This window comes from Mugil cephalus, chromosome 2 (genome assembly GCF_022458985.1).
Source record: "Mugil cephalus isolate CIBA_MC_2020 chromosome 2, CIBA_Mcephalus_1.1, whole genome shotgun sequence".
NCBI lineage: Eukaryota > Metazoa > Chordata > Actinopteri > Mugiliformes > Mugilidae > Mugil > Mugil cephalus.
Genome location: NC_061771.1, coordinates 6249431 through 6276633, shown reverse-complemented (window position 1 = coordinate 6276633; position 27203 = coordinate 6249431). Strand labels below are relative to the sequence as shown.

Here is a 27203-nt window from a genome sequence, read left to right as displayed (position 1 = left end):
TGTTCTGGTGAGACCACATTTAAATTGGAAAATACAAGCATGTTTTGATTTGACCTCCTCCTCTAACGTGATTTCAGATCTCTTGAATGCTCTATAAGATATCCTGTAATCATATCATTCTTGTCCCTTTCAGTGACTTCATATGCTGGGTGGAAATGTCAGCATGTCTTCACCTAGTGTAACGCGAGCCGCGCTTGTCAACAGTCCAATCAGTCACCAGTTCACAGTAGCTAGGGCAAGATCGTGCCCTAGAGATAAGGACGGAAGAGGGCCAGCAGCTTGTCACGCAATTGAATGGCAGAGCGATGAGAGAGCAAACACACACGCAAAGCACCTGCCACCAGTGGACGGCTCCCCCTTCTCATCGGTTAATCTTTGTTCAGAGGGCGTTTGTTGTAATTGATCTTTAAGTCTAAGGTCCAGTGCGAGAAAATTAAATTTAAAGATGCTGAAATGAAACAGCTCATCGTCCTTCTTAGAAAGTTTTACTTTGTTGCACCACAGAGCTAAATCCACCCGTCAACATAACATATAAAACCAAGGAAGCACTTGTTCAGGCTGGAGTCCAATGTTCTACATTGGTTAATCTTATTTCTGCTCACATCCAAAACCAAGACGAGGATGTGGAACATTATACACAAATCATGTAGCCCATAAATGGATTTTGTTTTCACTGTGCTCTTATCTTAACCAGATAAATAAATAAATAAATAAATAAATAAATAAAGAACCAGACAAAGTAAAAGAAAGAAAAAAGAAAGAAAAAAGAAAAGTAGAAGAGAGAAAGAAGATAGCTCTTGCATACTGTAATGCTTTCTAGTGCACACTAGAGGGCAGACTGTGCTGACGGAGTCAGACTGAAACGTCCTCAGTATACTTGTCTCTGATGAACACAGAAGAAACACAGTTAAACACTAAGGTCCCTATCATTAACAAAATTTATCATGTATGCAGTTATGGAAGCTACTGGTGTAAGGTGAGCCAGTCATATATGTGAACAAATCATTAATAAAGGAATATTTTAAAATAATCCATCAAGAGTGTATTGATATGATGTTCATAATATGTTTAGAAATGGAGTCTAGTCCAGGTGCCTCTTTTATTTTATGTTTTTTATTCCATTAATTGATTGAGTTCCACATTCAGTAGTACATTAAATTGTCTCGGGATGGTCACAGGATGCCCGCCCCCCGCCGCCCGCAATGCCTGGTAGCCTCCCTCATTTTTTTATTTTCTCAGTAATCATTTTCTATTTTAGGTTGGTGTATTATTGCAGGGCAACAAAAGTTTTTCCAGTGACAGATAAGAGAGTTTTACAGCATGTGTAGCTTTACAGTCTGTACAGGGTTATGATCCTTTCTGTGTTCTGAATGTCTGTTTTGAGTGTCTGACTGCCGCAAGGAGCACAGGTTTGTATATATTTAAAATAAGAAGAATGTCTTGGACACACTGTATAACTAAAGAATTAAGAGACCCATTTCTTTATAATTTCAGCTTTAATTAAAATCTTTACTTGCTGTCTCCCTTGAAAGATCTTCTGGTGTGGTCCATAATGCTGGATTAGTTTTGTAAGAAAGGGCTGTAAGCTCTACATTAAAGTAATAATAACAATGAAATATCCTTTGTGCTACTGCCTGATCAGATGCTGTTAAATATGTGATATATAGTGCATATATACAAAAAAATCGACAAAATCAAACTTGATGTCATGAAGACTATAAAAATCTACTGGCAAAATGCTGGTGTGGTTTAATACTAAAAACTGTTTGGTGAAAATGCTCAGGTGGAGAATGGAAACTGTTTACCATAAACTTATGTTTCATTACTTTTCCACAGAAGAACTGAGACTTTTTCTGGTTGGAAAAACTGGAAGAAGACAGGAGAAACTTGAAAAGGAGAAAGAAGAGGGCAGAAAGAAGAGGAGCAAAGAAAAAAAGTAGAGGAAGAGAGGATCAGAAAGGAGGAGCAAAAGATATCATGGTATAAGATGGTTAGTTATGTGACTGCAGCAGGTAGACATGCTTGTTAGGCTAATTGACCTGTGTTGGCCCTGTGATAGGCTGGCGGCCAGTCCAAGGTGTACCCTGCCTCTCCCTCGGTGAAAGCTGGGATAGGCTCCAGCAACCCCCGCGTCCCTAATGAGCGGTACCCTATCCCAGCGGTACAGAAGATGAGATGAGTTTGTAAAACTTGTTGCACTGAATGGAAAATTAGTCTGTGGTCCATAATACTGGATTAGTTTTCTAAGAAAGGGCTGCAAGCTCTAAATTAAATTAACATAAGAAACAATAATAACAATAAAATACACAGGTGATATATAGTGCATATATACAAAAAATGAACAAAATCAAACTTGTTGTCATGACTGTTAAAAACTACTGGCAAAATGCTGGTGTGGTTTAATACTAAAAACTGTTTGGTGAAAATGCTCAGGTGGAGAATGGAAACTGTTTACCATAAACTTATGTTTCATTACTTTTCCACAGAAGAACTGAGACTTATTCTGGTTGGAAAAACTGGATCTGGAAAAAGTGCATCTGGAAACACCATCCTGGGAAAAACAAATGTCTTTCAAGATGACTTGTCACCTGAGTCTGTGACTAAAGGCTGCCACCGTGAAGAGGATAAAGTTGGTGACAGGAACATTGTTGTGATCGACACTCCGGGGCTATATGACACAAGCAAAACACAAGAACAAGTTAAAGTAAACATTGAGGAGTGCATTCAACAGTCAGTTCCAGGACCCCATGCTTTCCTGTTAGTGATCAGCCTGAAGTCAAGATTCACACAAGAGGAGAAAGACGCTGTCAAGTGGATCGAGGACAATTTTGGGTCAGAGGCTTCAATGTATACCATGGTCCTGTTTACACACGCCGACCTGCTGAAAGGTAAATCTGTGGAAGACTACGTGAAGGAGAGCAAACATCTACGAAGTCTGATAACACGGTGTGGAGGACGATACCATTCACTCATCAACAACCAGAGAGGTGACAGAGAGCAGGTCAGAGAGCTCCTAGATAAAATACAGGAAATGGTGGAATTCAATGGAGGAGAGCACTACACTAATGAGATGTACAAGAAAGCCCAGGAGAAACTTAAAAAGGAGAAAGAAGAGGAGCAAAGAAGAAAAAGACAGGAAGAGAGGATCAGAAAGGAGGAGGAAAAGTCATCAAGGTGTATGCTGGTTAGTTATGCTACTGTAGCAGGTATAGCTTCAGCTCTATATTATGGATCACCTGTCTTGCAGGAGCAGCTGCAGTAACTGGTCTCTCTCAAGGTTATGATTGTGTCATAAACATGTTTACTGGTTGATCAGACCTGTGAGGAAATGGTGGAAGGAGAAATAGAACAAGACAAGTAAAAGCTTTGAATAGCAGGTATTTAGATGGCATTAGCTTAATCGTGTGTTCATTTCTTGTTACTGGAAATTAGAAACAAACTAAGTCCAATGTTAATGTGTGAAAGAATAAAAACATACTATAATATTATTATAATCAATGCTAAATGATCAGCGTCCTTCTACTGACTTTTATTTCTATATTCATTCATTTACACCTGTAGTATATTATCTTCTTGTTTTTCTCTTCTGTCCCTTTTCCTGTTTTTGGGGTTTGCGAATGTTTACAAAGTTTAAAGATCAAGAGGTTATTTAACCGGATGCTAGCTTGTAATACTAATTAGATGTAAGGAGATAAGTTTTCTTTGTTTGTGAATGGGGGTTCTTGGGGATGAGAACCATATATAAGGTGACTGTGGGGACTGTATGAGAGAGGGGATTTGACAATTGGTTGGAAGCTCTCAGATTCGGCAAGAGTTTTTGACACTGTTCTTTCTTATAAATAAACCTCTTCAAATGCAAGATAAGACTTGTCAGCGGTGATCACTTCTTTTTTCAGCACATCAATATTCAACACACCAATCAGGAATAACACCATGACCACCTTCCTAATATTGTGTAGGTCTTCATTGTGCCTCCAAAACAGTTGTGACTCATCAGAGAATGTTTGAAAGAATAAAACTATATAAAATCTAAATGCTCAGCATTCTCCTATACCGCTTAATCCTCACTAGGGTCACTAGGAGTCTATCCCAGCTGGAATCTGGTGAGACGCGGGGTACAGCTTGGACAAGTCTCCAGCCTATCGCAGGGCTAACACTGAGACATACAACCATAACACTGAGACATACAACCAATCATACTCACACACACACCTAGGGTCAATTTTTAACAATCATGTCTTTGGAGGCGGGAGGAAACCGGAGTACCCGATGAGAACCCATGCAGACGCAGGGAGAACATGCAAACTCCATCCAGAAAGGCCCGAGCTGGACTCGAACCCAACCTTCTCGCTGGGAGGCTTCAGGGCTCTCACTCAAGGTTATGATTGTGTCATAGGCATAGACTCCTCTGTCAGACCTGTGAGGAAATGGTGGAAGGAGAAATAAAATCAGCAAGACAAGTAAAAGCTTTGAATAGCTTGTATTTAGATGGTATTAGCTCAATTATGTGTTCTTTCCTAGATCAGAAATTAGATTAGAATTAGAAATAAACTAAGTGCAATGTTATTGTGTGAAAGAATAAAAACATATTTCAATAAAATCTAAATGATCAGTGTTTTTCTCCTGACTTTTATTTCTATATTCATTCGTTTACACCGATCAGGAATAATATCATGACCACCTTCCTAATATTGTGTAGGTCTCTCTTGTGCCTCCAAAACAGTTGAGACTCATCACAAAATGGACATGGGTCTTCTGAGGGTGTCCTGTGGTGTCTGGAAACAGAATGATGTTGGTGGGGGGTCTTTGGGTCCTATGTGTTGAGGGGAGGGGCCTCTGTAGATCATCCCACAGATACTTGATTAGTTTGGGATCTAGTGAAAGTCAACATCTTGTGCTGTTCTTCACGTTTTTCAAGTTGTTCCTCAAGTGTTTTTGTGTGTGTCTGTGTCAGGCTGCATCCTGCTGGGGATGGCTGCTGCCATCAAGGAGTGTCATTAGGTGTCAGTCAGGTGCTAGCAATATGACCAGACACAAGACACACATGCTTATATGGCTCTCTTACCCGAATCCCAATCACTGATATAATGCAGTGACCATGTGTTGTCATGGGTGTGGCAATCCACATAATGAGTGAAGTCCAGTCTAAAGTATTCCAGTTAAGAGAGTTTTACAGTTGAGGAACACAATCCTTAGTTAGTTAGATTAGTTTGGGATCTAGTGAAGGTCAACACCTTGTGCTGTTCTTCATGTTTTTTTCCTAAACAGTTATTTTGTGTATGTGTGTGTGTGTGTGTGTGTGTGTGTGTGTGTGTGTGTGTGTGTGTGTGTGTGTGTGTGTCAGGTTGAAGGATGGCTGCTGCCATCAAGGAGTGTCATTGCTGGTGTCTGGTCTGGTCTAGGTGGGAACACTGAATTGTAACAAGATGGTCAATGTTATTTACTTGTTGTGTGGCCGAGCGGTTTATCTGTTTGTGGTGGCAGTTTAATGCTTCACTGTTAAACTGTGCAAACCTGTATATGTCAGTCATATGACAAGACAGACATGCTCATATAGCTATCTTACCCAAATCCCATTCATTGATATAACGCAGTGACCTTTACACTAACTTTAACCATCATAACTGTGCTTAACCCCAACCCTCACCACAAACATAACCTAGAGCTACTACTACATTTCATTTATATTTCATAACATGGTGGTTGTTTTCTTGTCTTCAAATAACAAACAAGAAGGCAGTTTCCTGCAATGTGATCACAAAACCAGAACAACAAGTCTACACACCTCATTCCAGTGGCAGCCTTCCAAGTCTTTTCATTTCCTTAGTAGGCGTTTTCTATAGTAGGTTGATGTATTGTTTGCAAGGGAGGCGAAAAGTATTCCATTTAAGAGAATTTTACAGTTGAGCAACACGATCCTTTGCGTTGTGCTGTGTTGTGTTTGCTGTCCTAGGAGCACAGGTATGTTCATATTTAAATCCTTTATATGTTTAATGAAAGAAGAATGTCTTGGACAAACTGAATTGATATATAATTGATATATAACTTCAGTCTTAATTAAAACCTTTAATTGCTGTCTCCCTTGAAAAGGTATTTTGTTTTGATGTTTTGATAGAGATAACAATTACAGAGTTGTCAAAGAGAATGGCTTGGATGTTAGGCTGCATCATGGTTACACTGGTCTCATTATGTGGAAGAACAGCTCACTGCCAAAGTCAACACCAAGGTATGTGATAAAAAATACAAACCAACATCAGCAGGAGAAGGTTGTCGAGAGAGACGAGTAAAAATTAGTCAATCTGAGGCCATAATCCTTCATAAATCAGTGGATACAACACATGTTTGGTTTTACAGTTTGTTTCCTTGTTGCTACCTCACATAACTTAAAGTTCCTACAAAAGGTCCCATTGTCTTTTGCATGTTCGTCTACTTCCTGTAAAAACAGGGACCTATGTAGTCAACCACCGTTCCAGAAAACTCGCTACGCTCTGATTCGTCTACAGTGGAGGGATGGGAAACCTTCAGAAATTGTTCCATTGAATGTAAAATTAGTCTGTGGTCCATAATACTGAATTAGTTTTCTAATAAAGAGCTGTAATCTCTAAATTACCATAAGAAACAATAATCACAATAAAATAAAGTAAAAACATCCTTTATGTCATTGTTGGATCAGGTGCTGCTAAATGTATGGTGATGTATAGTGCATATATACAAAAACTGGACAAAATCAAACTTGATTTCATGAGGACTGTAAAACACTGTGCTGGTGCTCAGGTGGAGAATGGAAACTGTTTATCATAAACGTATGTTTCATTACTTTTCCACAGAAGAACTGAGACTTATTCTGGTTGGAAAAACTGGATCTGGAAAAAGTGCATCTGGAAACACCATCCTGGGAAAAACAAATGGCTTTCAAGAAGACTTGTCACCTGAGTCTGTGACTAAAGGCTGCCACCGTGAAGAGGATGGTGGTGGTGACAGGAACATTATTGTGATCGACACTCCGGGGCTATATGACACAAATAAAACTGAAGAACAAGTTAAAGTAAACATGGAGGAGTGTATTCAACAGTCAGTTCCAGGACCCCATGCTTTCCTGTTAGTGATCAGCCTGAAGTCAAGATTCACACGAGAGGAGCAGAACACTGTCAAGTGGATCAACGACAATTTTGGGTCAGACGCTGCAATGTATACCATCGTCCTGTTTACACACGCTGACCTGCTGAAAGGTAAATCTGTGGAAGACTTTGTGAAGGAGAGCAAACATCTACGACGTCTGATAAACCAGTGTGGAGGACGATACCATTCACTCATCAACAACCAGAGAGGTGACAGAAAGCAGGTCAGAGAGCTCCTAGATAAAATACAGAAGATGGTGGAATTCAATGGAGGAGAGCACTACACTAATGAGATGTACGAGAAAGCCCAGGAGAAACTTGACAAGGAGAATAAAAAGTTGGGATGGACATGGTTCACAAAGGTTGGTTCTGCTGCTGCAGCAGGTGTGGCTGCAGCATGGATGCTTGGACCACCTGCTATTGTAGGAGCAGCTGTGGGAGCTGGTTTCTCTCAAGGTTATGATTATGTCGTAAACAAGTTTACTTCTTCCTCAGACCCGTGAAGAAATGGTCGAATGGGAAATAGAATAAGACAAGTAAAAGCCTTGCATAGCTTGTATTTGGATGGTGCAATGTTATTGTATGCAATAACAAAAACATATTTCAACAAAGTCTAAATGTTAATGTGTGAAAGAATACTTTATTTATTTTCATAGTGGCTGGAGCCTTTATTCACTGAGCCATCCAGAGCACCCGTCCATTATTGGAGGCAGGCTTTTATTAGAGGAAGGCCTTCATTTCTAATTCCCTTTGTTTCATTTCAGTAGGCCTGCGTACCATATTTGCTCAAAGTTTTCCTACCATTTACTCTGCTGCTTTTTTTCTCACTTTAGCAGGAACACCATACACCCAACAGCAGCCGGGCAGGCTGTCAGAATGGGTAGTCAGGATGGATGAACGAATAAATTACACCATTGTATCATTTAACATAAATGGGAAAGGGAACACACATTGTTTTAAGTTTATAATTTGCATCGCCTGCGTTGTATTGTTAATTATTATTGTTAATTGATTTTAATACGATTTTAGTGGTAGAGGGTGGGGGCACACAGAATTCTTTTTATCACGGAGTGGGTGCGTGTGGTGGGAGGGAAGCGTACTGACTCGGTGAACAAATCAATTGAACGAATCATTTTAATGAACTGATTCGAGTGATTTGGTACAGTCAAAAGAAGTGTGCAGGACTCTACAGACAGACACTCTCCTTTTGAATGAACATCCCTCCCTCAGACGATAAGGAAACACCATTGACGAGAAACACCATGACGACACGATGCACACAGCTGTGGCCAAACATCCAAATCAACTTGGACACTATTTTGCCAACTACTTTGTATATTTTCATAATACTAATTCTGTAATTTTTTTAATCACACTGTTTATTTTACTTTACTTTAATCTAATTTTATTTTATCTTTCTTGGGGATTTATGACTGTTTATTTTTATGTGCAACAAAGCTATGGTGACAAAGCAATTTCTCTCGTGAATCATTAAAGTCTGTCTAAGACGATCTGTAGGTTTTTGTTTATTTATTGTCTCAGAATTGGTCCCCCATACTTGATTGCTTTCAGTCTGTGATATGTAACCTGTTGTTTTGCCTTGTACTGGTCATTTTGTGTATGATTTAAGTTCAGTTAATGAGCAGCCTGGATTTCTGTGAAAAAAAAAAAAAAAAAACTTCCATGAAAAAGTAATAATAATTATGATGTTCCCATAAAAAAATGTTAATATTAAAATGAAAAACTAGCCAAATCCAATATAAAGACGTGGGTCCAGTGTCATACATGCATGCTTTAGTCAGATGTATGTATCTGTGAAAGATGTATGTTTATCTTAAACAGCAGCAAAAACGGTATTTGAAAATTCCCTGGGTGTAGTAATGATATGTTGAATTACCGTGCCACCCAAACTATTCCAAAGCTGTTAATAGTAGTGCCCTAACTACAAAAATAAGGCCCAGACTGTAGTAAACTGAAGTTTTTACAAAAAGGTACTTTTGCCATTGCATAAAAGGTACCCGAGCTAGTACTTAAAGAATGAAAAACATACAAACTTTGTATTTTTAAGGAATATTAAGTTCAATAATATAAATACAACTAAGACTAAGAAATAAATGAACCAAAATAAAAAACAATTCACAACATAATTATCATAACAAAAACAGCAGAGTATCAAAATCAGCAGCAATACAGAATACAGCACATAACAACACAAAATTTTTTACAATAGGCCTACACTTTCAATTTTTAAGTGTTTCAAAAAAAACGTATTGAATTTAAAAAATAAGAAAGTGTATATTTCATTCTAACTGTGACAATTATTATCTTGCAGTTAACTTATGTGTCTGAACTGTAGCTACATAAGCAGAACTGAACGTTGGTATCATTATTATTATTATTATTATTATTACATCATGTTATTTCACACATACTCTTCCTTTAACTGTATCTGTTTTATTTTGATTATTATGTCATGGGGACAATGGGATGCACATTGTCTACAATCTATATTGTGTCATAAATATGTCTGACATTTAGGATAAACCAACCAGCTTGAAAATTGGTTGAAAATTCAGTTAGTTGTGATGATTTTAACCGTTGATAGACATCTGCCTCCATAGACTAACACAGTGGACACTGCCTCCCCCTGAACAAGATGGACTGACGCACCGCTCCAATCACTGACTGTATATACTAAAATGAAACTTCGAAATGTGTCTCATTAACAGCAGCCATTAATGGTGGCACCCCTAGAGTGGCAATGCACGATGGGTTATCCACCACCCTGCTGCCAAGTTCTAAATGTAAATGTGTGAAAGAATAAAACTATATTTCAATAAAATCTAAATGCTCAGCGTTCTTCTCCTGACATTTAAAACTAAATTCATTCAGTTACACTGATCAGGCATTACATTATGACACTGATAATAGTGTATGTCCAAAACATCAGAGAATGGACATTCTGAGGGTGTTCTGTGGTGTCCGGTAATAGAATGATGTTGGTGGGGTCCTTTGGGTGCTATGCATTTGTAGCAGTTGTGAAATGGATGCTTATAGGCTCAAGGATGACAACACCATGGACTGGAGTTTGTTCATTTATTCTGCAAAGGTAGCACAGGGCAGAGTCAGGAAACACAGCTGCAGGTAGGAACAGTCTGCCTCCACAACAAAAGCAGCCATAGATTTTTTTCTTACTTTTCTTCTGCTCTGCATTATATATGTCAAAACAAAAAATAAAAATAAATGAATGAATAAATAATAATTTTAAGAAAAAATACTCAAAAAGAATCACATGAAATTAATATCTCTATAACTCACATGTTATTAAATAAAAACTGTCCATACTTTTCCTATAGACAAAGACAATAATAAAAAACTGAAATAATGTGTGCTCTACTGATGTTATTACAGCTCTGACCAACTCACTTTCTCATATTTACTGTTTATTATTATTATTACTGTTATTTTACTGTTTATTATTATTTTTTGATATTTGTCTAGACATAATCAGTTGAGATTTTCTAGGTTGTATTTAGAAGCGTGAATATTAACATAATTAACATTCATATAATCAAATAAAGAATGAGGTCCTAGATTATGGAAGGGTCAAGAGCATCAACCCCGTTTAAGTTTACTTGCGTAGGGTTGATACATGTTGAAACATATAACGGTTCTGAGAGACAAAATAGAGAACAATGAGGAGCTGTTCTGAAGTGATAAAAGTTGCAAAGGAGGGAGTCACAGGATGAGCGTGGTACAGAGCATGTGAGATCTATGTCAGGGAGGAACAGGTAGGAAGGACTTTCTCTTCTTTCTAGGGCGCTGTCCCAGGGGATTGGAGGACTTGAGTGGCCAAGGGTCGGGACCGACCCGTCCACCAACGATGGGAGAGTTAAGTCTAAACCACGATTCCTCCCCATCTGTAGCCAACCAATCATATTAATTTTGTTGTAACTGTTACAATGGTGTAAAACTATTGAAAATCATCCTTTTCTGGGACACTGGCCAAGACTAACTGAACAGACAACGTCCATGCGCATGAATTTCTATATCCCAATACATTTTTGAATAAATAGCTTAAGCTGACAGTGAGAAGTCGTATGGTGGTTTTTCCAGAGGAATTAACGAACACGCTGACATTACCACAAACACATCTCAAAAGTCACATTTCAAACATCTTTCAGACAAAATGCACCTGCAAAGGTAGCACAGGGCAGAGTCAGGAAACACAGTTCCAGGTAGGAACTAGTGATGGGAACCATCGTTCTTTTTACTGTACTGAATCACTCGAATCAGTTCATTAAAATGATTCGTTCAATTGATTCGATTGATCCGTTCGTGTACTGGTGGTTCACTTGGCGAACGAATGTGATCCGAAAAGTGATCACACACATAGACACACGTACCCTCCCCCTGCGCTATCTGCTGGCTAGCCGCGTCATTGGCCGAAGTTTCACGAAGAGTCACGAGTCAGAGAATGCAGTTCAATCATTTCATAAAGTGATTCGATACAGTTTGTTCACGAATGATTCGTTCGAATAAGTCTCCTACGACGGACGCAAAATACACACGCGGGAGACGCCACTTTAAACCGAAACTACAGCCGTTCTTTTACAATAAAACACAATAAAATACGGCAACACATTCTTAAAAGCCTGTTTCAATCGTTTTACATGACAGTTTAAGTGCATATTTTAAAGAGTAACGAGAGAGCATCTCAACACGTCTTACCACAACAAAAACAGCGGTAGTTTTGCCCGGAATTTGGTCCGACATCAACCACTACCCCAGAGTGTGTTACCCCAATTAATGTTGTGGCTGATTGGTGTATATATTTGTTTATTTATTTACTAGTTATTACATCTACAATTTACCAGAAATCTCATTCATACTGCCCTCATTATCTGTATAGGTTAGGTCATTTTTCTTTTTGTATGTAAAACTACTGAGCTGGAGGGAGGAGACTTCAACAATGGAAGGATATGATGATGGACTCCAGAGGCTTTGTTGATTTCCTCCTTAACTTACCTCATTACATACAATATGTAGAATAACCTATATTTTCAACTAAGGAGCTTTAATGTAGTTCTCATGTTGACTTTCCAAAGTATACCAACTAAATGCAAACCTGTTCAGCACAGTCAGAGAGCAGCAAACAGCCTCTGTGCAGATTCACATTTTTCAGAAGTAAACTAAAAACAATACAAGGAAATAGGAAGCCCCCCGTGCACAGGCTAGGGGCTTCCAGAAGCTTCCCAGACAACTAACGTGAATGTGTAGCTTGTCTAAGTTCACAACTCAGGTCTGGAAGAACACATTTTGTCACCTGGGACCTGGAAAAGTGGAATCCAAAGAAATGGCTGAAGGTAAGAAAATTGATCTGACTTTATCTCAAAACAGAAATCAGCACTGATCCATAGATTTTTGGAGGACATCACACTTATTGTATTGCTGTGACAGTGAACAGAGGAAAATTGTGGATCTTGAAAATGATGTCAGTGACTATTAATCTTTTCCCCTTTGTGCCTCCATGGTGTCATTTTTATGTCACAGCTATTCCGCTCCGAGAAAAGAAGCAGAGAACTCTACCTCGGTCTGATGGGTGTGGTCTGAATAACTTTGATGGTATGCTACTTCATTCTCATGAAATCTTAGTGTTTAGATGTATAAATGTGTTTACACCATTTACTGACAAGGATGTGCACTGCTAAGTTCTGTTTCTGCCATTATTTCTATTACTAATATACAGGTTATTATTGCTTTAAAATCAGTAACAAAAAACTCTAATTGGCATTTGTTCTTCTCTAGTATAACTGACGTTCATTTGCCAGACACACATCGTGGTAATACAAGATTTATAGATTTATAAACATAGATTTTGTCTGTAATAAATATAACTCACTGATACGATTAATATATTTCGAATATGTTATACAGTATTATATCTATAGTATAAATGTGTATAGTATGTTCTATATGCTATGTATATTTGGTATGGTAGTAGAGTATAGCAAAGTATAGTATAGTAGTGTGTACTTGTCAGCACAATACAAGAAAAAAGTCCCTCTTATGGTAAATATTGCTCCCTAGCCTCACTATCACCAAGTTATTCTAACTGTGCTGCCTAAAAATAAAAATGCTCGTTAGAGACTAGAATTTTGTTTCTGTGTCAAAATGAAAATCATCTTGGTCCAGGCTGAAGCGATGTCCGTTCAGACTACACTCTTACCATGTAGGAATTGTCGCAGATCCTCTTGTGCATAGTCACATAGTCAGCAAACATACGCAACATGGTAATCGACGCCTGTAACTCGTAATCCGAGGTGAATGAATGAGCGGGTTGTCGTGGCTGATGTCTTATGGGAAGGACGCAAAGTAAATTATGAGTCCCATCTTTGTCTCTTTTTTCATTTCTGTGACACTCCAGGCTGATGGTCAGACTGCGGCTGGTTTGAGTTTTTACAATGCGTCTGGCACTGTTGGCACTTGACTAGTCAGGCCTCTGTCATCAGCTTATCAGTGTTGCCGGTGTGGCACACTGGTGAGAGAGGTCACTCTGAGGGCTAGCTTAGTCAGTCACTGCGTGCACTAGGGGAGAACCGGAAGGCATCCAAAGTCATGATCGAAGTCATCTGGAATGAATACGGTGTAGACCAACTACACAGCACCACTGAGAAGAGGCCAGCTCTGTGCAGTGGTTTGTAGCAGCTTGTAGCTACCTGGCCTCCTAGTTAGTCATAGCTTTCCCATTTTTCCTTTTTGATGAAGATTTGTTTCCTCACAAGCAAAATACACATACTGCGTGGCCGCTGGCTGTAAATTTTGTTTTTTTGGTTTGTAGTTTGTATGACCCCTTGAGGGACATGAAATAAAATATTGGTTAGTCCTGCTGTATAGTATGTTTTTATAGATGAACTGTTATCTTTTATGTAACGCTTAACTACTTGGCCAAACAGAGATGACTGTGATTGTGGCACTACGCATGGATGTAGCAACAGCTATGCATGGGCTAAACTATAACTAACCTGGCAAAAAAAAAAAAAAAAAAACAGATAATATTGACTTTTGCTCTGTGGACAGCGTTAATTTTGCGTCTGCTCTCTACCACAGCTCTGGACTTGTCTGGAGGGTTGAGGATTGTCCTGGTGGGCAAGACGGGTTCAGGGAAGAGCGCAACAGGGAACACCATCCTCGGGAGAGCAGCCTTCAAAGAGGACCCGAGCCCTGTGTCTGTGACCAAGCACTGTGAGACGCAGAGCGGGGAGGTGGACGGGACCCTGGTCCAGGTGATCGACACTCCAGGTCTGTTCGATACGGGCATCTCAGAGGAGGAGCTAAAAACCAGAATAGAGGAGTGTGTCAAGATGTCGGTGCCCGGCCCTCACGCCTTCCTACTCGTGATCAGGCTTGGCGTGAGGTTCACAGAGGAGGAGAGAAACGCGGTGAAGTGGATCCAGGACAACTTCGGAGACGATGCCTCCATGTACACTATCATGCTGTTTACGTGCAAAGATCAAGCTAAAGCTGACAATGCCCTGAAGGAGTGCAAGGAGCTGCGGAGACTCTCCATCACATTTGGACGCAGGTACCACGCGTTCAACAACAACGACGCGGAAGACCGCGTGCAGGTCACCGAGCTGGTCACCATGATCAAAGAAATGGTACAGGATAACGGGGGCAAACACTACACCAACGAGATGTATGAGAAAGCACAAAGGAAGCTGAGGGAGGAGGAGGAGCGCAAGAAACAAGAGGAGGAAGAGAAGAAACAAGAGGAGAAGAAAATGTGGGATGCGGAGAGGGAGAAGCAGGAGAAAGAAAGGGAGAGGGAGAAAAAGTTGAGGAAAAAGAATATACGCGTGGCGTCGGCTGCTGCTGTTGTGCTGGTGTTTGCTGGGATGGTTATAGCGGTGGGGGCAAACACCACAGTGGCTCTGGCTCTAGGAGCTCCTGCACTCGCCCTGGGAGTGTTATGCGGCTTAGCTGCCATTTCCATTTGGAAGGGCTTAAAATGTAAAGCTAAATCTAATTTACCAGTATAACCTGGCTGGACAATAGTAACAAGGACATGTCTATCCATCTGTAAGTTGTGACACTGAATACAGTATTAATATTGCACACACCACCATACTGCGAAGTGCTAAACAGTGAATGATGTGTTTTGGCCTTTTCTGCATTGTGTTTCTAAAATGATTCAGGTTTGACTCTTAAATGCAGAAGTATGTGAAGTAAACAAACGGTATGAAACACAAAACTTGTTTTTTTTTTTTGTTGTTGTTGTTGTTTGCTTTCGTTTAACTCATTTATCGCTTGAAGCCAACATATGAATTGAGTTATATAACAAATATTCTTTCTGAATCCTAATAAATAATGCTAGAACTTTTCGGAACTCATGTGACCATTGATGAAATAAAACATCTGTGCAGCACTGATGAAGCACCGTTCCCTGTTTAAACAATGACGTGCTGTTTCTCCTGCTTTATTATTAGCAGCATTACGTGCTCACTTCCCTGAAGGAAACGGGAGACAATGGTCCACTGGCTGGTCACATCTGCGGAAACGGAGCAGGACCTCACTAGTCTGCCGCTATGATACTGTCAGCATGCCATCTAAAACAGAATGACCATGAAAGGCTTTCCATCAGCTGTCTGTTAGAGAGTCTGTTAGTTTATCATTGCTCTGATTGTTTACAGTGGAATTCTTGCAGTCACTTACAGCGGGAATATCCAGAAAGTGGGTTGTCATCCGCCCGAACATGATATTGACGATTTATCTCAATTAACATTAAATGAAAATCTGTATGTCTCATATTATTGTAATTGATTTTAAAATCTAAATTAAAATAAGTAAACTGAGACTGAGACTAGACTCAGGCCTAAGTCGTAGGGACGCAGCACAAAGGTATTGGTCATATTTAACCATCACAGTAGCTCACAGAATTTAATCAAATCTGAGTACAGACCATTTACCACATCTATGGATTTAATGTTTAAGATTTGACCCTTTTGCTGCAACAGCTATATTTTAGAAGCACTGCCAAAACATAAATAAACTGGAAGAAGGCAGCTCTCCTATATTATTAGCATCTATTTGATTATTAATTCTGAAATGAACTGTAATTTTTTTCATTTAACAGTAGGATTCTTTGAGCATTTTAATCCAACACGCTGTAAACATTCAGACATTTTAAATCACAATCCTTTGACTTTGTTTCATTACAGCATTACAGAATTCATTTGATATATTAAACTGTTCAATATACATTCACGTCTTGGCCATGTTAATACCAGATTGCCTCGCAATTTATCTGTCATGTGAAAAATGTGTGGGAAAATTATTTTCTTGATGAGCTTATATAGCCAAACCTTTTGTGTTGTAGGTAACAAGTTCTCACCCTCTTCTTGAAAAACAGACAGACAGACAGTTCGTTTGTAATTCACCGACAATAATGTGGGAAAAGAGGAGTTCTGCTGGTGACAAGGTGAACAACGGTGTGTAGTCTGTACACTCGCCTGGGGAGATCTGGCCTGCTGTGCCTTACTGTTGCCATGGTGCAGCAGCACTGCTAAGCCGCCCCTATACATGGGTGACAATCGACCTGGGTGGTTCTGCCAGTGCCAGCACAGAACACTGGTAGATTTTGTGTGATTTTTTTCTTACTTAGTAAACTAAAAGATCTCAGCGTAACACCAAATAACATTTTTTTTTTTTTCATAGAAATAAAAAACTTACAATAATTATCTCAACAACAAAAACATATATTACCATTTTCAAACTATATAATAACAGGTTCAAATTGAAAGCATTGTGTCACTAATACAGCTGATCATACACTGATGCAATGGCACAAATTATTTGGCCAAAAAAGAAACTTCAAATGTAAATGTAAGGATAAGGCCAGGAAAGCATCGTGGGTTCACATGGCCTAGCTGTCTTTTGTTTTGGGTCTGGCCCACCACCCGGCAGCTTTAGCAAGCCCTGCACCTGTTAACACCGCCATAGCGCGCATAGATGCAACTGCAACACCACCCCCTACAGGACCAGCTGCAACTGCTGCCGTCACAAACAAATAATTACTTGCAGAGTTCAGTTTGTCTCCACATGCGCCACCATTTGTCATTATTCATACGTCTCTGGGCCTCTTTGTATATGATGCTAGTGTAGTGGCCCCCATTAGACTGCACTGCCTGGTCTATCTTCTCAAACAGATCAGCTACCTGAGTGCGATTTTCCTTGCAGTTGTTGTCAAACACAATGTACCCAGCTTTACAGTCACTGATGAGCTCCTTCATGTCAGGACTGTTTTCTATGTAGTTTTCTATGGAGGTTTCCTTCAGCAAGTCGCCCCTAGTGAAAAGCACTGCTGTGTACTTGGAGGCTTCCTCACCAAAGTTTTCCTGAATCCACTTTACAGCATTCTTCTCCTCTTTTGTGAAACGGACGTCCAATCTGATCACTAGCAGAAATATGTGAGGCCCCGGGACAGACAGCATTACACATTTCTCTATTTCCTTTTTCAGCTCCTCTTCCTTGATGGATGTGTCATAGATCCCAGGGGTGTCAATAACACTCACAGTTCTGTTGTCAAAGTGTGCAGTTTCTTTCTTACAGATCTTTGTCAAAGAAGACAGAGACATTGCTTCTTCAAAAGCGGTCTGGCCCAGGATGGTATTTCCTGTTGCACTCTTTCCCGATCCAGTCTTTCCCAGCAAGACAATCCTCAGGTCAGCAACCTCTGGAGGGCATGAGTCTGTTGGGAAAAACAGTTATTTGAAATTCTGGGGTTGATAAAGATAAAAGCACAAAGTAAAGATGCCCACCATCATCTGGCCTTTGGAATAAATTCTCTGGGAGTTTAAATCAACTACATTTGAGTGTACATGTGAGACCATTGAGCGTACTCCAGGGAAAAGTTAAAGTAACACTTTTTCGGGAGTTGATTTTTTAACTCTTTTCTGGAGTTAAACCTTAACACTTCTGGGAGTTAAAATACTAATCCCATGTGGGGTAAAATACAACTCTCACCCGGAGTTAATTTCCATGTGAACTCTTTTATAGTGTTAACAGTCAAAACTTAAATATATGTTAAATATTACTACAAAACTACAAAAAAAATCACAAACTGTGTAAACATGTTACAGCAAACCAATAAGAAAGTGTATAAACGCAATGCACAAATGTCTGACAAGATTTCTGTAACGCAAGAAGGTATTAACATGAGGTAGACTTTAAACCTGTAATTTCAGTACATAAACATGTAAATAAGAATAAGAGTGAATTCCATATAGCTTATATCAAGCCAAAAATGTTGATACATTAAATAATACAACCCCCTGACACAACATACAAATGTGAATCACACCCATATACCACTATAAACCTGCCTACCTACCACACCTACCAAGTTCTGTCAGGTTGGAGCAGTCAGCTATGTTCTCGGATGACTCTGCAAGTGGGATGACTGAAATGCACATGATGGAAGAGAGTCAAAATACAATTTTTTGATTGCCCAGATTATCAATCTGCAAGCTGCTGAGATTGTTTGACAAACATTATCACAAATCCGTGCAAGCCCAGGAATTGTCAATCCCCTTACCATCATCAGTGGAGATGAAAAAACACATTGCTTCTGTTGCAAGTTCTGGGAAGATATCCTCATCCACCTCTATGCCCTGCTCATCTGTGACTGTTAGCGCTTTATCCTCCGATATGAGAAACTTCTGCTGCACTGAACACAACATTCAACACATTATTAAATTGCAATTTTATTTTTTTGATAACTACGTGGCGGTTCTGCTTTTTGCCATCATATTTGGCAAAGGTGTGTGTTTTTTAGCAAATTTTGATATTTCAAACTCAAATCCCATAATGCTCCATTTTTACACTGTGTAACCTTAATTGTTACGCTGTTACCATTAAAGGACAAAAGTGTCCTCTTCAAAAACACCCTAAAAATGGCACGTTAATATTTAGGAGATGTCTGTGTGGGTCTTGGTTGTAGTAGAAGAGGGAGGAGTGGATGGTTCCAGGCCGTGCTCACTTTTTGCCCTTTAGTTTGAAACTTCCAAGTGTGATATGATACAGAGATGATGTCACAGTGTTACATGTCATAGTGATCTCTGTATTGAGCTGTGCATGCATGTGTATGTTTGTGCACACACTTTGAAACGTTGTTTATTAAAAATAAAATGTTACTGTTGCCGTACAGTGATTTGCAGCTCCCAATTTAGTTATGACAAAAAGAATGGCGTTGTCAGGTCGAGTGGGTTCATAGTGGTCTATGCATTGACCTGGGTGTCTGTGTGAGTGTGTGTGTTTGTATGCATGTGCATGTGTGACTTAGGGTTTTCCAACTATATCTTTTATCCTGTTACTTGAAAGTCAGAGAGAATCAAAAAGCCAAAGTGCACCAAAGAGCAGTTTCAATGGATTTACAATGAGTTTGAATGGGAGTGATTTTTTGTGAAAAAAATAAAAATAAAAACCCATCAAAATCAATGTTGCTACTAATCAATGACATGTCCAAGGCTCTAATAATACCCCCGCCCCTAAAAAAAAATCCACTTTGCACATAGATTATTAAAAAATATTTCACTTTTTGTTTTTGTTTTTCGAAAAAAAAAAAAAAAATCCAATGCCATCACAAACACTGGCATATAAAAGGTTAAAAGTCAAAAATAGTTCAAACTTTTGGTATTTATGATCAGTACTGAAGTGGATTAAAATATTTATGTAAAAAAAAGTAGAAAAAATATTAACATGTACCATTTTAGGGTAGAGGACACTTTTGACCCTTAATGGTAACAACATAATTTTAAAATCAGGTATGAGGGTTAATGACGTCAGACAACACATATGTACATCACCTACCTGCAGTGATAAAATCTGAGAAGCTGACCTCTTCCAGTTTCACATATTTCTTTGTCCTTCCGTATTGTACCTTCAACAACATCTTGACCACCTGAGGAAAAAATAATAATTTAACCAGTAATACAACAACTATGTAAAAAGCTAATAATAATAATAACAGGTCCCTCTCTCGGGCCCTTTACGGTCCTCGCCTTGCCGAGTCAACAACAACGTTGCATGTTCAGTATACTTGATAGAGCAAGAAAAAGTGTACATGAAGGTTATATGAAGCATGGTCCCACATGTTCGACGTCGACAGTTAAGTTAATGTTTTCCCCGAACAAGCTAGTTAGCGAGTTTAACCTCGCAAAATCAGTGTGACAAAACATACAAATGTGGCGTTATTATAACGAAGCCTTATTATCATCTTAAAGTCCTGTGCAGCCTGATATAACGTAGGTTTGAGAAGTAGGTTTGAGAAGTAAAACCTGGCTTATGGGTCACGGTGAAGTCCAAGTCAAGACAGCTGAGCCGGAGCGCGATGACAAAGCTGTTAACTCAGGTGTAGTGTTCTTCAACACCAAGTTAATAAATACAAAAATGTTACACCGCCAAAGTGTTACCCTAAACACAAGCTGTGGTGAAATGTAGAGTATGAACTCCCAAAAACACCTTTTGTTTAACTCCAGATTTTTGAACTCCAGAAATTCGCTGTACAGTAAACAAACAAGGAACTAAACAATAAAACTGACTTTCCTGTTGCACTACAGTGGTTTCCGCGAAATGAAACCCTCCATCTCAATGATGTGTGGGTGAGACGGTTCAAAGAGCATGCTCTTTTAAGTGACCGATGGGAGCCGGCTCACGTCCTTCCGCGAGCCGCGAGTTTTTTATTTTTTTTATTTTATTTATTTTTTATTTTCGCTTTCGGAAAAGTACACCTGGGCGCTCCGAGCGTTGGCTACGGGTGTCACGTGCATGCTGTGCAACCAGTGAGGATTGATCCAAAGCTAGGGAGGGGCGGGGTTAGCAGCGCTGAGACGGTGACAGGAGTTGGGGCAGGTAGAGACGCGCTGAAGGAGAGAGGGAGTGAAGACGAGAGAGAAGTGCGGTGCAAAGATGAGTGAAAACAGAAAAATAAGTAGTATATGGATGCAGTTTGACAGTTGTGACAACATGAAAGCACAGTGTAGAAGCTCACATATCGAGCAGGGTCCACAAATAACTTACACAGACATTTGAGAACTGTACATTCAGCAGTTCAGTTGGAAGAAAAAAGGCAGGCTAGCATGCTTGCTTCTGCCACCACTCCACCTGTTGCTCCTGCTACTGCTACTGCTGCTGCTGCTGCTGCTGCTGCTACTACCCCCCATGCATCAGGTGCACAACCAACAAGAAAGCGTTTTTACAACAAGAGAGATTTTACAACTACAAATGCAATTGGCTACAGTAATTTCTTGAAATTTAAGTGATATATGTGTTCCAATACAAATCACAGGTCAAAACAGCGCTAAATTTGGCTGAATTCTAAAAGGTATAAGTGGTAAAAATGGAGAGCCGTTTGGGGGCCGAAAGAGCCGGCTCTTCTTGGTGAGTTGAGTCAAATGATCCGGCTCACTAAAAAGAGTCTAAATTCCCATCACTACTCCCTTTGTACAAACATTTGAAAGAAAACAAACTAGTTTTTCATGTTGGTATGGGCTGATACTTAAAACAGCGATGGCTTAAATACAGACAAGGTCATGTGCTGAGGCAGGTGACAGTATAATTCCAGCTTTTATAGACATTTTAAAGGATATTTGGCATTATAACTCATTTACATTACCTGTTGCCCTCCCCTAGCTCTGTGTACACGGCCTAATTCGGGAAAATGAAAGTTTCCATGATCATTTACAATTGACCTTGCCATGTCACAAACATTTTCCCGTTTACACACTCAGCAACAACTTGGCTCATTTCTGAGTGTCTGATAGTCCTCTGACAGATGTTAAATACTACATTTACATTTAGTTCTGTTTTGAAGTTTATGTTATCTTTGCTGTTTCCAGTTGCTCGTCAAAATCTGTAGCCAATAATTATTGCTAAAATGAGACATTTCGTAAATGGACTGGGTCTTTTAAAGTTAGTTGATTCAGGGTTACTTTTACCCAACGCTCGCAGGTTTGTTACACACAGAGCCTCTACTATCAACCCAACTGATATGCATCACAAAAAAATCAAGTGACACTTCTGAAGAAGACGGAAGAGCCTGTACCATCAAAACATGTCAAGTATGTTAAAACACCCTAAAGAGTCTGATAAAAAATAAATAAATAAAGCTAATAGCTCCTCTAATAGAGGAGGAAGGATGCTATGCTCAAATCAAATAAATCAATGCATTTTGATTCCAAATGCTCTGTATCCTCTTAGTACACTGTTCTGTGCAATAAAAACATGCAAATAATAAACTCACTTATGCTCTAAGCAGCCATGGCAAATCAAATCTGGAATTGTCTTTAGTGTCTCTACCACCATCTAATGGCTGACTACGGAAGTACTTCGATTTTACCCTGCACATGCCTAAATAGGTATTTACAAAACCTAAGTCTAACCTAGTCAAAACCAAACGAAATAATATCATTTACACAGATTTATTATAAGAACACGTCCTATATGCATCAAACTCTAAACCCTGTCCAACAACCCCTCCCTGGCTTCATCATGCCTCATTCTGCCCACTTCAACTCTGAGAGATGACAACATGGTAGCATCCAACAAAGTGTCCTAGTGTCCGCGTGCTGTCATCTCATTTTTGCATAACTAGCTCTGTGTGTGTGTGTGAGAGAGAGTGTTTAGTATGCAGTATTACACTGCTGCCCTCCTACACCTCTGTGTATGAGATCTAGCGAGACAAGCTGGCCAGTCATAATAGACGTAAGACACCAGCTACTCACATCATATGGCCATACAGCACCACCTAGAAACACACGGGGGATCAAGACATCTGTGGACATCTGACTGAAAAGTAAGTACAACAGATTTGCTGGAAATATAGAGCGCAAGAAAGTGTCTAAACCAAATAAATATCCATTTTTACAGTCCATCAGAGTTATAATCTGCCATCTGGAGCTACTTGGAAGAGCGGTGAAATGTCTTTAAGAAGCTATCTGAGTCCAGTTGTTCTTCTTTCAGCCTTTTTCATTTGGATACCATGACCTGAATGATCGTCAAACTTCAGAGACATATCTATTCTTATTTGATGTGTGCGTTCATTTAAACATGCTTCTAATTGCTTTACAGTAAAGAGGAGGGATTCTAAGGAGAGGACCCATCTCAACAACCCACAATCACTGGACAGCGTACCTAATGACGGGACTCTCAGCAATCTTCTGAGTGAGAAGGAGAAGAACAAAAACGGGACTGATTTCTGCCATTTTTTTTTTTTAGTGTGTCCTTGAAGTTCTTCATGGCATCAACAGGTCTTCAGGTGATGGGCTTGGTGTTGGCGGTGTTGGGCTGGGTGTTTGGGGCTCTGGTGTGCGCAGCTCCTCTATGGCGCGTGTCGGCCTTCGTGGGCGGAGAGCTGGTGATCGCCCAGATGGTGTGGGAGGGACTGTGGATGAACTGTTTGTCTCAGACAACAGGCCAGATCCAGTGCAAGACCTATGACTCCACCCTGGCCCTACCCACGTCTGCGCAAGCGGCGCGGTGCCTCACGGTTCTCTCCCTGCTTCTCTGCCTGCTGGCGCTCACACTCGGGGTGACGGGGGCCAAGTGTACCCACTGCATGGATGGAGGCAGCCAGACTTCCAAAGCTCGGCTGTCTAGGTTAGCGGGGGTGCTCTTCGCCATAGCTGGCCTTGCCTACTTGTTACCCATCTGTTGGACCGCCTACGCAATTATTAGGGACTTCTATGATCCAAATATTGCAGCGCCCTTAAAGAGAGAGCTGGGGCCTGCGCTGTACCTGGGCTGGGGAGCCAGCGTGCTGCTCCTTGTGGGGGGGGTTCTGTTGCACATCGGCTCCTCTGCCCCGGGAGCAAGACCGCTGCCCGTTATTGGAAGGCCAGCGAAGGATAGCTCACAAACAGTGGCAGCTGCAGGAGAGGTGAAGCAGCAAGAAAAATCTTTCGTATGAGATGACTGTATCGGACATGTGAGCTGTGACCAGAGAGGTCACAAACTTGTCACGACAAGCTTTTGGAAACTGCACGGTCACAATCTGTAGAAGATAGTCACTCGGCGAAGTGTGTTTCATGTCATGGGAAAGCCAAGTTTGTGTTTTGAATTTATATTGCAGATTTCCACTAAAATCCCATTCATTTAAGGGCTGTTTGTCAGAGTAGGAGTTGAAATGAGCTGTGGGAGGATTTCAGATGTTTAGATGTTTACTAATGCATGTGACTTACATTCCTCAGATTCCACTCTGCCTCTGCTTGTGTTTGTGTGTGTGTGTGTGGGTGGTTTGTGTACAGAAGGCCAGTGTACATCGTATATCTGTGTACGCTGTGTGTTGTCACTGAAAACATGCGTGGGCAGGTGGAGCGTTGGTTGTTTGTGTGCTTTTTGTACCCTTTTTTTTTGTCATTAATGCTTTTATTCTTAACTATTCATTCAACTTTGTATCTTGCTGTGCCTCTGTGATGTATTGTATTGAGCTCTGGAGGTGTGAAATAATTACTCATTTAAATTTTCAGTTTTACTAGTAGAAGCAGCAGAGCAGGGTTGGAGTACATAATAGCAGGTTTTATAATGTTTCATCTCGCTAATAATGTCATTATGGAGTTATTCATAAGTGTGACAGTTTTTCCTTTACTTTTGTTATCAATGGTTTTCTATGATGTACAGTATAATCGCTCTTGCACAATAAAAACATGTGTTGCTTTCACTATAAAAGGTGGTCCTTTAGATATTATATACAAACTTCCTATGAGGAAACACTGTGTGTAGGAATAGATTTGTCTTGCAGTCAAGACACACATATTCTGACACCTATTTCTCCCCCTGTCTCTAATAAAGATAAAAATGTAATGTAATTTCTAATTATATAAATGATAAAACATTATCTACCAGCTGATTCTGGAAGAAATTGACCTCAGTGTACACAGAACAGCAGCAGTAATCCTATGTACAGGACAGGTGCCACCATCTCAGTCCTTTTTTTTTTTTTAACCTCACTTGTCACTCATGAGTTATTATGACAGTTCACCTATTCATATTTTACGGTGCTGTTTGTCCTTGGCACTGGACAAATGTGACTCCCTTTCACTTCATTTCATCACACAGTCCCAAGTTGAACATTAAGCAGAGTCAAATTGTTCCTGTTTTCTCTTTGTTTGCTGCATAGCTTTTCCACCAAACATGTTTGTCACCACACGTGTGTTTTCGGTTGCTTTTATGTTTTTTCCTTGAGGTTAGAAAAGTGGATGCCTCAAAATGACACTTAATTGTACAGGGGTATGAGTAAAACACAACAGCAAGAGAAGGACAGTCGCTTTTGCGTGTAAGGATGTTGTAAATCAGGACGGGAGAAATGGCTAAACACACAAACTCCAAACTACAATTTAAATGAAAGAAATCTGATCCCAAACGTCTGAGTTAAAACCATCAGTAGTGACAGCAGAGCTAAAGCACATGGGGGCAGTAAACACTAAGTAACTTCTGCACTATTTAATCGCCTAAAGAGACTAAATATGAAATCTACTGAGTTGACATAATAAACACTTAATGAAACAGGGCTACATAACTCAGTCTATTTTAGAAACAGTGTGATTGTCATCAGACAGAGAGTCACTGAGCAGTTCTCATCAGCCCCGTGCTGTTTAATGCGACTCTTTCTCATTTTGCTGAAATTTGTGTTCCCCTTAAGAGCTCATTGTGTTCATTTTGGTTGTGTGTTAACTATCAAACTGCGCTGATGAGTGTCCTCTTTGACAAATCAATGCAGCCTGTTTGCAGCTGGGATGTGTGTAAAATGATAACTTTTGTTGTGGCCAAGTAAAAGAACAGATGCCTGACAGCGTCTCCATTTACAGAACTCTCCCAGCATGCCTCCCTGCCAGCTCTGCACAACAGATTTGTTTTTAAGGCTATGGCATGTAAAGACCTGCTGCTCTTCGCACTGCGCCTCAAGTTTCTCGTTCTCAGAAAGGAACAAGACAAGTTTATCTTGTTTGGTCCTATATCTGCATTAAGACAGTATTTCAAGAGTAAACAAAGACACGTAAATACTAGGGACGGGTACCGATACTCAGTATCATAATGGCACCGGTGCTGACGCAAACGGCAGAAACCAACAGACCGAAAAGCAACACAGATTTCATTACGGTGCCACTGAATTTTTAATTACTGCCACCTAATGTCTGTTGCTGTACTGACTCTACACGTGACGTTACGTCACATTTTCACCTGCATGGACTCCACTGAAGCATTAAAAAGTCCCTAGATGCCCAACACATCCGGTGTAAATCCGAGGTAAGGTTAAACAGCGATAACACTAACATCAACATAACATCTGAGGAGGCATAGCACTTTTTTTTCTTTTTTAAAGCTTAGAAATGTAGCGTCTTTGGTAGCCTGATGCCACGTCACTGTTTTTATTATGATAATTATGTTGGTTATGAATTTTATATTTATATTGGTTAATTGTTTTTAGACAAAGTTTGTATGATTTCCATTCTTTAAGCACCGGTTGGTCACCGTTTGGCACCATTTCAAAAGTTATCTTTAAGCACCTTAAAGATAACCATCCCTAGTAAATACAGGACTGATACACACTTTTCAGAAGATATGAGTCACACTAAAAGGCATCCTGTTCATTCTGCATACAATAAAATTTATGATAAACTATCACATCCACTGAACAGACAACAGATAAGGAGATAAAGGGAGAGTTCATTGATTGGCTTCTGTGATAGCACTTCTGTCTGTTCTCCAAACTCTTTCAGATCATCGTCTACAGTAGGTAAGTGAATACATTAAGTCTAATCTCATCTCATCTTCTACTACCGTGTATCCTAACTAGGGTCGTGGGGACACTGACTAAGCACCGTATGCAATTCCACATCAAAGAAACCAAAATACTCCATTAAGTAGTAAGTGGTTTTGAAAATCATGTGACTATACAGCAGAAGGTACTGTCATGGTAATGAAAGTTGGCAGAAATCACAAAAAATCCACTTATAGCTTTCACCAAACACCAAAGTCCCACAATAAACGACAATTGAACAGAGGCAGCACTAGACCTGCAAAGTAAAA

The 27203-nt window shown here is 39.9% G+C and overlaps 4 protein-coding genes and 1 pseudogene across 6 annotated transcripts; 4 read left to right on the top strand and 1 right to left on the bottom strand.

Annotated features, from left to right (window-relative positions):
- The first annotated feature begins 2413 nt into the window (after positions 1-2413).
- On the top strand, positions 2414-3858 carry LOC125000810 (GTPase IMAP family member 7-like). The gene has a single exon (XM_047576504.1). It carries the CDS (start codon positions 2426-2428, stop codon positions 3260-3262), a length of 837 nt encoding a protein of 278 aa, XP_047432460.1. The 5' UTR covers positions 2414-2425; the 3' UTR covers positions 3263-3858.
- Positions 3859-5863: 2005 nt separating this feature from the next.
- Positions 5864-11021, top strand: LOC125000797 (GTPase IMAP family member 9-like). 2 transcript variants are annotated; one of them, XM_047576494.1, is made up of 3 exons: positions 5864-5961; positions 6116-6226; positions 6831-11021. In XM_047576494.1, exons 2-3 carry the CDS (start codon positions 6145-6147, stop codon positions 7619-7621), a joined length of 873 nt encoding a protein of 290 aa, XP_047432450.1. In that variant the 5' UTR covers positions 5864-5961; positions 6116-6144; the 3' UTR covers positions 7622-11021. The 2 variants fall into 2 exon arrangements, with proteins under 2 accessions (XP_047432450.1, XP_047432442.1); XM_047576486.1 differs by having other exon boundaries at positions 6828-11021.
- Positions 11022-11822: 801 nt separating this feature from the next.
- On the top strand, positions 11823-15501 carry LOC125004781 (GTPase IMAP family member 7-like). Of its 2 annotated transcripts, XM_047579676.1 has the most exons (3): positions 11824-12484; positions 12672-12743; positions 14229-15501. In XM_047579676.1, exons 1-3 carry the CDS (start codon positions 12391-12393, stop codon positions 15158-15160), a joined length of 1098 nt encoding a protein of 365 aa, XP_047435632.1. In that variant the 5' UTR covers positions 11824-12390; the 3' UTR covers positions 15161-15501. The 2 variants fall into 2 exon arrangements, with proteins under 2 accessions (XP_047435633.1, XP_047435632.1); XM_047579677.1 differs by lacking the exon at positions 12672-12743 and having other exon boundaries at positions 11823-12484.
- Positions 15502-16468: 967 nt separating this feature from the next.
- On the bottom strand, positions 16469-21323 carry LOC125004780 (annotated as a pseudogene).
- Positions 21324-22791: 1468 nt separating this feature from the next.
- LOC125004289 (claudin-9-like) lies at positions 22792-24835 on the top strand. Its single transcript, XM_047578792.1, has 2 exons — positions 22792-22971; positions 23247-24835. The coding sequence occupies exon 2, from the start codon at positions 23413-23415 to the stop codon at positions 24082-24084; it is 672 nt and encodes a 223-aa protein (XP_047434748.1). The 5' UTR covers positions 22792-22971; positions 23247-23412; the 3' UTR covers positions 24085-24835.
- Positions 24836-27203: the final 2368 nt, after the last annotated feature.

Coding starts and splice junctions, on each gene's coding strand:
- LOC125000810 (XM_047576504.1), top strand. CDS start 2,426: ATGCTCAGGTGGAGAATGGAAACTGTTTACCATAAACTTATGTTTCAT.
- LOC125000797 (XM_047576486.1), top strand. CDS start 6,145: ATGGCTTGGATGTTAGGCTGCATCATGGTTACACTGGTCTCATTATGT. Junction 6,227..6,827: donor CTGCCAAAGTCAACACCAAG/GTATGTGATAAA, acceptor ACTTTTCCACAG/AAGAACTGAGACTTATTCTG.
- LOC125004781 (XM_047579676.1), top strand. CDS start 12,391: ATGTGTAGCTTGTCTAAGTTCACAACTCAGGTCTGGAAGAACACATTT. Junction 12,485..12,671: donor ATCCAAAGAAATGGCTGAAG/GTAAGAAAATTG, acceptor TTTATGTCACAG/CTATTCCGCTCCGAGAAAAG. Junction 12,744..14,228: donor TGGTCTGAATAACTTTGATG/GTATGCTACTTC, acceptor TCTCTACCACAG/CTCTGGACTTGTCTGGAGGG.
- LOC125004289 (XM_047578792.1), top strand. CDS start 23,413: ATGGCATCAACAGGTCTTCAGGTGATGGGCTTGGTGTTGGCGGTGTTG.